Source organism: Aethalodelphis obliquidens, unplaced genomic scaffold, assembly GCF_003676395.1.
Source record: "Aethalodelphis obliquidens isolate GAN/ISIS:26980383/991018 unplaced genomic scaffold, ASM367639v1 scaffold5, whole genome shotgun sequence".
Lineage (NCBI taxonomy): Eukaryota > Metazoa > Chordata > Mammalia > Artiodactyla > Delphinidae > Aethalodelphis > Aethalodelphis obliquidens.
Genome location: NW_020837949.1, coordinates 1,710,264 through 1,720,023, shown reverse-complemented (window position 1 = coordinate 1,720,023; position 9,760 = coordinate 1,710,264). Strand labels below are relative to the sequence as shown.

Sequence of the window (9,760 nt, the reverse complement as noted above, 5' to 3'; positions counted from 1 at the left end):
AGCACGTGGGATCTTCCCGGACCGGGGCACGAACCCGCGTCCCCTGCATCGGCAGGCGGACTCTCAACCACTGCGCCACCAGGGAAACCCCACTCATGAATATATTTTAATTCAGCTATTTGAAAGTATAAAAAATAGTTTGCAAACCTTGCTTCAGTGAGGAACTGTCAGCTGTAGTACTTGGTGTAAGCATCTCTTAGCTGCATGGAAATTGTATTTTGTATAAGTTTTCACGAAAAAAGCATACACGTAAATGCAAGTTTCTCTTTAGTGTAACAGAAGTAAGCTTTGCCTGGAGTCTAATTATAGTGAAACAGAATGTGCTCAGGCACGCACAGCTTATATACGTCAGAATGCATTTATTCATATTACGATTAAGGCCTTAGTAATTAAGTGAAAAGATGTTACTACGTCGTTAGCATAAATGGTGAGACTGGGCTTTGCTCCCCTGACCTGGGTAATGCTGGGTGAAGCATCCTTTACTACTGGATTTGGTCTGGTGTGGCATCCAGGTTGAGTGTTAGAGCATAAGCTTTCTTGTAAATGGTACATTCGATAATGTTCTGCATGTAAGGCTTTTTCCCCCACTTTCTAGGGTCATTCATCTAAACAGGATAACTTAGCAGTCACTGCAGTGGCTTTACAAGATCACATGTTACGTGATCTTCAACTTGGAAATCTTTCAATAGCAGATCATTCTAAGACAAAGGACAAATGTACAAATGTACATTCTTGGACAGAGAACAGATCCAAGTCTCTAAAAAGAAATACAAAAGCAACAATAGATACTGGACTTAAAAAAACCACACAAGGCCCTAAAGCGGAAGATCCAGAAAAAGAATACGTTCTTGATCCAAAACCACCACCACTAACTTTAGGTAAGCTGATCTTCATTCATATTTTGACTTATTAGACCTAAAGAATCTGGTTGAGATTAATAGTACCATTTTCTCTGGTACAGAAATTATTTTAACTTATGATCTTACAGAAAGATATGTCTGTACTGAAGTTTAAAAGTGATAATGGGGCCAATTTGAGTAAGAAAATGAAGATAGTAATGATAAGTAGAGTAAGAATCAGTAAAACAGAATAAAGTAGATATCCATTAATCTACAGTGACATAAATAAATAACTGAAGAAATAAATAAGTAATGGGGAAGGCTCTTTCTTACAGTAGAATGACAACTATAAGTATAGTAGACCAGAACTAGAAATAGAAAATCACCATGTGGTAAAGACCACACTGATAACAACCATCTGAGGACGCTGGAACTAGCAGGGGAGTCGCGTTGAGACACAGGTCGGGGCACAGCCTCATGGCATTACCCCAGGGACCAGCTCACCACAGGAGAAGCGCCAGCACCTTTACCAAGTGACAAAGTCCAACGCCAGGCTCTCAGAAAGACGCAGATCCCTCCTAGGGCGTTCTCGCCAAAGATGCATCTCCAAGTGTAACTCTGAGGAAACCTTAGATGACCCAGGTGGAAGGACATTCTACACAGTTCCTGGCCAGTGCTCTGCAAAAGCATCAAGAGAAGCAAATAAAGACTGAGGTGCTGTCCCAGATCCTGGGAGGCCAAGGGGACAGGCCAACTGAGCCCTGTGAGTGATCAGGGTCAGAACAAAACGACGTCAGTGAGACAAGAACGACACCCTGCGGGGAGTATAGATTAATCAAGAGCGTTGGATCAACATAAATTGCTAGATTGGACCACTGCACTCAGGGCGTGTAAAATGTGAACATCTGGGGAGGCCGAGTGCAAGGCACATGAGGATTCTTTACATGGTTTTACAACCGTTTACAAGTCCGAGATTATTTTAAACTGCAAAGTTAGGAAAAGAAAAGGTTTTGATTTTTATTTCTTATTTTTATTTTTAGCAAGGGAGGCTGGGAAGTAAGGTCCAGCTGTGTGCCCAGGAGGAGGGGAACAGGCTGGTGAACATGAGCTAGCTTCTGCCATAGATTCAAAGGATAAAAAGGGTTTATCCCTGTGAAGAACAGAGGAAGAATGTTCTTGACGGAGGAGAAGACAGAGGCAGGGCTCTGAGGCAAGAGACCTGGGGCATTTGAGGAGCTGAAATAAGAACAGAGTGGCAGAGCTTGGTGAGCCGGGGTGGAGGAGACTGGGAGAGCAGGGAGGAAACGCAAGGGGTCGGATGAGGAGAGGGGCTTGGGGTTTTAAAATTTTTGTTGTGGTAAAATATACATTACATCTGCCCACTCTCACCACTATTATTCAACATAGTTTTGGAAGTCTTAGCCACAGCAATCAGAGAAGAAAAATAAAATGAATCCAAATCGGAAAAGAAGAAGTAAAGCTGTCACTGTTTGCAGATGACATGATACTATACATAGAGAATCCTAAAGATGCTACCAGAACACTACTAGAGCTAATCAATGAATTTGGTAAAGTAGCAGGATACAAAATTAATGCACAGAAATCCCTTGCATTCATATACACTAAGGATGAAAAATCTGAGAGTGAAATTATGGAAACTCTACCATTTACCATTGCAATAAAAATAATAAAATACCTAGGAATAAACCTACCTAAGGAGACAAAAGACCTGTATGCAGAAAATTATAAGATATTGATGAAAGACATTAAAGATGATACAAATAGTTGGAGAGATATACCATGTGCTTGGACTGGAAGAATCAACATTGTGAAAATGACTATACTACCCAAAGCAATCTACAGATTCAATGCAATCCCTATCAAATTACCAATGGCATTTTTCACAGACTAGAGCAAAAAATTTCACAATTTGTATGGAAACACAAAAGACCCTGAATAGCCAAAGCAATCTTGAGAAAGAAAAATGGAGCTGGAGGAATCAGGCTCCTGGACTTCAGACTATACTACAAAGCTACAGTCATCAAGACAGTATGGTACTGGCACAAAAACAGAAAGATAGATCAATGGAACAGGATAGAAAGTCCAGAGATAAACCCACGCACATATGGTCACCTTATCTTTGATAAAAGAGGCAAGAATATACAGTGGAGAAAAGACAGCCTCTTCAATAAGTGGTGCTGGGAAAACTGGACAGATACATGTAAAAGAATGAAATTAGAACACTCCCTAACACCATACACAAAAATAAACTCAAAATGGATTAAAGACCTAAATGTAAGGCCAGACACTATCAAACTCTTAGAGGAAAACATAGGCAGAACACTCTATGACATAAATCACAAGATCCTTTTTGACCCACCTCCTAGAGAAATGGAAATAAAAACAAAAATAAACAAATGGGACCTAATGAAACTTCAAAGCTTTTGCACAGAAAAGGAAACCATAAACAAGATGAAAAGACAACCCTCAGAATGGGAGAAAATATTTGCAAATGAAGCAACTGACAAAGGATTAATCTCCAAAATTTATAAGCAGCTCATGCAGCTCAATAACAAAAAAACAAACAACCCAATCCAAAAATGGGCAGAAGACCTAAACAGACATTTCTCTAAAGAAGATATACAGACTGCCAACAAACACATGAAAGAATGCTCAACATCATTAATCATTAGAGAAATGCAAATCAAAACTACAATGAGATATCATCTCACACCAGTCAGAATGGCCATCATCAAAAATCTAGAAACAATAAATGCTGGACAGGGTGTGGAGAAAAGGGAACACTCTTGCACTGCTGGTGGGAATGTGAATTGGTACAGCCACTATGGAGAACAGTATGGAGGTTCCTTAAAAAACTAAAAATAGAACTACCATATGACCCAGCAATCCCACTACTGGACATATACCCTGAGAAAACCATAATTCAAAAAGAGTCATGTACCAAAATGTTCATTGCAGCTCTATTTACAATAGCCAGGAGATGGAAACAACCTAAGTGTCCATCATCGGATGAATGGATAAAGATGTGGCACATATATACAATGGAATATTATTCAGCTATAAAAAGAAACGAAATTGAGCTATTTGTAATGAGGTGGATGGACCTAGAGTCTGTCATACAGAGTGAAGTAAGTCAGAAAGAGAAAGACAAATACCATATGCTAACACATATATATGGAATTTAAGAGAAAAAAAATGTCATGAAGAACCTAGGGGTAAGACAGGAATAAAGACACAGACCTACTGGAGAATGGACTTGAGGATATGGGGAGGGGGAAGGGTAAGCTGTGACAAAGCGAGAGAGTGGCATGGACATATATACACTACCAAACGTAAGGGAGATAGCTAGTGGGAAGCAGCCGCAAAGCACAGGGAGACCAGCTCTGTGCTTTGTGACCACCTAGAGGGGTGGGATAGGGATGGTGGGAGGGAGGGAGGTGCAAGAGGGAGGAGATATGGGGATGTATGTATATGTATAACTGATTCACTTTGTTATAAAGCAGAAACTAACACACCATTGTAAAGCAATTATACTCCAATAAAGATGTTAAAAAAAAAGAGAGAAAAAATGTACATAACATCAAATTTACCATTTCAACCATTTTTAAGCACACAGTTGAGTAGCATTAAGCGCATTCCCACTGTTGAGCGACCATCGCCGCTGTCCGTCTCCAGGACGTTTTCATCTTCCCAAACTCTATCCCCGCCCCCAGCCTTGGGCAACCGTGAATTCCCTTTGTGTCTCGATGAATCTGACTGCTTTAGGAGCCGCGTATAAGAGCAGTCATACGATACTCGTGCTTTTGTGCTTATTGCTTTTAGCATAACATCTCCAAGGTCCGTTCATGTTGTAGCACTATCAGAATTTCATTCTTGTTTAGGATGGAATACCATTCCATTGCCTGCATATAGCACATTTGGTTTATCCATTCCATCAATGGACACTTGTTCTCCCTTTCCGTTACTGTGAATAATGCTGCTGTGAACATTGGTATAGAAATATCTGCTTGAGTCCCTGCTTTCAGTTCTTTGGCGAATACACCAAGAGGAGGAGTTGCTGGATAATATGGTAATTCTATATTTAATTTTTTGATGAAGCACCATGAAGTTTTCAGTGATGCTGGGTATGGAAAGTAAGTTTGGCTGGGACCTTGCGTCCAAAGGCAGGTGATAGATGGCAGAGGAGCTGAAGGCCTGTGGGCAGGAGCGGAACCACGAAGAGGGAGCCTGAGGTTGCTGCAGTGCCCAGTGGACACTTTATCATTCTCCCCAGAACTGCTAACTGTGCTAGTTCTGTCCTAGACACGGCATCTCACAGGAGAGGCACAGGCTTGGAGAATGTGACAGTGATTTAGTGACTGTCTTCCATGTGCAGGTACAGTTTACAGAAATGATCGAGCAGCCTCGGAACAGTCACCTGAGCAGGGTAGATGTAAATTAGACCTCAGGAAGAGAATCCCAATTTGGAGTAAATGAGTCATTCTTTCAGGAGCTCTTATTTTAAAAATCTAATTATTATGCATATTAGTTACTAATGAGGTTGGACCACATGCTCTTTTTTTTTTAATGTCTTTATTGGAGTATAACTGCTTTACAATGGTGTCTTAGTTTCTGCTTTATACATATATCCCCATATATCCTCCCACTTGCATGGTCACAAAGCACTGAGATGGTCTCCCTGTGCCATGCAGCTGCTTCCCACTAGCTATCTACTTTACATTTGGTAGTGTATATATGTCCATGCCACTCTCGCACTTCGTCCCAGCTTACCTTTCCCCCTCCCCATGTCCTCAAGTCCATTCTCTACGTCTGCATCTTTATTGCTGTCCTGCCCCTAGGTTCTTCAGAACCTTTTTTTTTTTTTAATTCCATATATATGTGTTAGCATACGGTATTACTCAATTTCATTTCTTTTTATGGCTGAGTAATATTCCATTGTATATATGTGCCACATCTTCTTTATCCATTCATCTGTTGATGGACACTTAGGTTGCTTCCATGTCCTGGCTATTGTAAACAGAGCTGCAATGAACATTTTGGTACATGACTCTTTTTGAATTATGGTTTTCTCAGGGTATATGCCCAGTAGTGGGATTGCTGGGTCATATGGTAGTTCTATTTTTAGTTTTTTAAGGAACCTCCATACTGTTCTCCATAGTGGCTGTATCAATTTACATTCCCACCAACAGTGCAAGAGGGTTCCCTTTTCTCCACACCCTGTCCAGCATTTATTGTTTGTAGATTTTTTGATGATGGCCATTCTGACTGGTGTGAGATGATATCTCATTGTAGTTTTGATTTGCATTTATCTAATGATTAGTGATGTTGAGCATTCTTTCATGTGTTTGTTGGCAATCTGTATATCTTCTTTGGAGAAATGTCTGTTTAGGTCCTCTGCCCATTTTTGGATTGCGCCGTTTGTTTTTTTGATATTGAGGTGCATGAGCTGCTTATAAATTTTGGAGATTAATCCTTTGTCAGTTGTTTCATTTGCAAATATTTTCTCCCATTCTGAGGGTTGTCTTTTCATCTTGTTTTTGGTTTACTTTGCTGTGCAAAAGCTTTTAAATTTCGTTAGGTCCCATTTGTTCATTTGTTCATTTTTTGCTTTTATTTCCCTTACTGTAGAAGGTGGGTCAAAAAGGATCTTGCTATGATTTATGTCATAGAGTGCTCTGCCTATGTTTTCCTCTAAGACTTTGATAGTGCCTGCCTTTACATATAGCTCTTTAATCCATTTTGAGTTTATTTTTGTGTATGGTGTTAGGGAGAGTTTTATTTTCTTTCCTTTTTTTTTTTTTTTTTTTTGCGGTACGCAGGCTTCTCACTGTGGTGGCCTCTCCCGTTGCGGAGCACAGGCTCGGAACACACAGGCTCAGCAGCCATGGCTCACGGGCCCACCCGCTCCACAGCATGTGGGATCTTTCCGGACCGGGGCACGAACCCATGTCCCCTGCACTGGCAGGCGGACTCTCAACCACTGCACCATCATTCTTTTACATGTAGTTGTCCAGTCTTCCCAGCACCACTTATTGAAGAGGCTGTCTTTTTTCCATTGTATATTCTTGTGTCCTTTATCAAAGATAAGGTGACCATATGTGGGTGGGTTTATCTCTGGGCTTTCTATCCTGTCCCATTGATCTATATTTCTGTTTTTTGTGCCACTACCATACTGTCTTGATGACTGTAGCTTTGTAGTATAGTCTGAAGTCCAGGAGCTTGATCCCTCCAGCTCTGTTTTTCTTTCTCAAGATTGCTTTGGCTATTCAGGGTCTTTTGTGTTTCCATACAAATCATGAAATGTTTTGTTCTAGTTCTGTGAAAAATGCCATTGGTAATTTGATAGGGATTGCATTGAATCTGTAGATTGCTTTGGGTAGTATAGTCATTTTCACAATGTTGATTCTTCCAATCCAAAAACATGGTATATCTCTCCATCTGCTTGTATCATCTTTAATTTATTTTATCAGTGTCTAATAGTTTTCTGTATACAGGTCTTTTGTCTCCTTAGGTAGGTTTATTCCTAGGTATTTTATTGTTTTTGTTGCATGGTAAATGGGAGTGTTTCCTTAATTTCTCTTTCAGATTTTTCATCATTAGTGTAGAGAAATGCAAGAGATTTCTGTGCATTAATTTTGTATCCTGCTACTTTACCAAATTCATTGATTAGCTCTAGTACTTTTCTGGTAGCATCTTTAGGATTCTCTATGTATAGTGTCATGTCATCTGCTAACAGTGACAGTTTTACTTCTTCTTTTCCGATATAGATTCCTTTTAGTTCTTTTTTCTTTTCTGATTCCTGTGGCTAAAACTTACAAAATTATGTCAAATAATAGTGGTGAGAGTGGACAGCCTTGTCCTGTTCCTGATCTTAGAGGAAATGGTTTCAGTTTTTCACCATTGAGAATGATGTATCATGTCTCATTTAAAGCTGTGTTTCCTTATTTATTTTCATTTTGCATGATCTGTCCTTTGGTGAAGGTGGGGTGTTAAAGTCCCCTACTGTGATTGTGTTACTGCCGATTTCCCCTTTTATAGCTGTTACCGTTTGCCTTATGTATTGAGGTGCTTCTATGTGGGTACATAAATATTTACAATTGTTATATCTTCTTCTTGGATTCTCTTGATCATTATGTAGTGTCCTTCTTTGTCTCTTGTAATAGTCTTTATTTTAAAGGCTATTTTGTCTGATATGAGAATTGCTACCCCAGCATTCTTTTGATTTCCATTTGCATGGAATATCTTTTTCCATCCCCTCACTTTCAGTCTGTATGTGTCCCTCGGTCTAAAGTAGGTCTCTTGTAGACAGCATATATACGGGTCTTGTTTTTGTATGCATTCAGCCAGTCTATGTCTTTTGGTTGGAGCATTTAATCCATTTACATTTAAGGTAGTTATTGATATGTATGTTCCTATTACCATTTTCTTAATTGTTTTGGGTTTGTTATTGTAGATCTTTTCCTTCTCTTGTGTTTCCTGCCTAGAAAAGTTCCTTTTGCATTTGTTGTAAAGCTGGTTTGGTGGTGCTGAATTCCCTTAGCTTTTGCTCGTCTGTAAAGGTTTTGATTTCTATGTCGAATCTGAATGAGATCCTTGCTGGGTAGAGTAATCTTGGTTGTAGGTTTTTCCCTTTCATCACTTTAAATATGTCCTGCCATTCCCTTCTGGCTTGCAGAGTTTCTGCTGAAAGATCAGCTGTTAACCTTATGGGGATTCCCTTGTATGTTATTTGTTGTTTTTCCCTTGCTGCTTTTAATTTTTTTTCTTTGTATTTAACTTTTGATAGTTTTATTAATATGTGTCTTGGCATGTTTCTCCTTGGATTTATCCTGTACGGGACTCTCTGTGCTTCCTGGACTTGATTAACTATTTTCTTTCCCATATTAGGGAAGTTTTCAACTATAATGTCTTCAAATATTTTCTCAGTCCCTTTCTTTTTCTCTTCTTCTTCTGGGACCCCCATAATTCGAATGTTGGTGCATTTAATGTTGTCCCAGAGGTCTCTAAGATTGCCCTCAATTCTTTTCATTCTTTTTTCTTTATTCTGCTCTGCAGTAGTTATTTCCACTATTTTATCTTCCCTATCACTTGTCCGTTCTCCTGCCTCAGTTATTCTGCTATTGATTCTTTCTAGAGAATTTTTAATTTCATTTATTGTGGTGTTCATCATTGTTTGTTTGCTCTTTAGTTCTTCTAGGTCCTTGTTAAATATTTCTTGCATTTTGTCTATTCTATTTCCAAGATTTTGGATCATCTTTACTATCATTATTCTGAATTCTTTTTCAGGTAGACTGCCTATTTCCTCTTCATTTGTTTGGTCTGGTGGGTTTTTACCTTGCTCCTTCATCTGCTGTGTGTTTCTTTGTCTTCTCATTTTGCTTAACTTACTGTGTTTGGGGTCTCCTTTTCACAGGCTGCAGTTTCGTAGTACCTATTGTTTTTGGCGTCTGCCTCCAGTGGCTAAGGTTGGTTCAGTGGCTTGTGGAGGCTTCCTGATGGAGGGGACTGGTGCCTGTGTTCTGGTGGATGAGGCTGGATCTTGTCTTTCTGGTGGGCAGGACTGTGTCTGGTGGTGTGTTTTGGGGTGTCTGTGAACTTCTTATGATTTTAGGCAGCCTCTCTGCTAATGGGTGGGGCTGTGTTCCTGTCTTGCTAGTTGTTTGACATAGGGTATCCAGCACTGTAGCTTGCTGGTCATTGAGTGGAGCTAGGTCTTAGCGTTGAGATGGAGATCTCTGGGAGGTTTTCACCATTTGATATCATGTGGGGCTGGGGGGTTTCTGGTGGACCAATGTCCTGAACTCAGCTCTCCCACCTCAGAGGCTCAGGCCTGACACCTGGCCAGATCACCAAGACCCTGTCAGCCACATGGCTCAGAAGAAAAGGGGGGGGAAAAAAAA

General features: G+C 40.0%; 1 protein-coding gene across 1 annotated transcript in view; it reads left to right on the top strand.

Moving 5' to 3' along the window:
- Positions 1–9,760, top strand: part of RNF32 (ring finger protein 32) — a 36,182-nt gene that overhangs the window by 282 nt on the left and 26,140 nt on the right. The window contains exon 2 of the mRNA XM_027101385.1: positions 596–878. Within this exon, the coding sequence (XP_026957186.1) occupies positions 596–878 (283 nt within the window). The remainder of the gene's footprint in view (positions 1–595; positions 879–9,760) is intronic.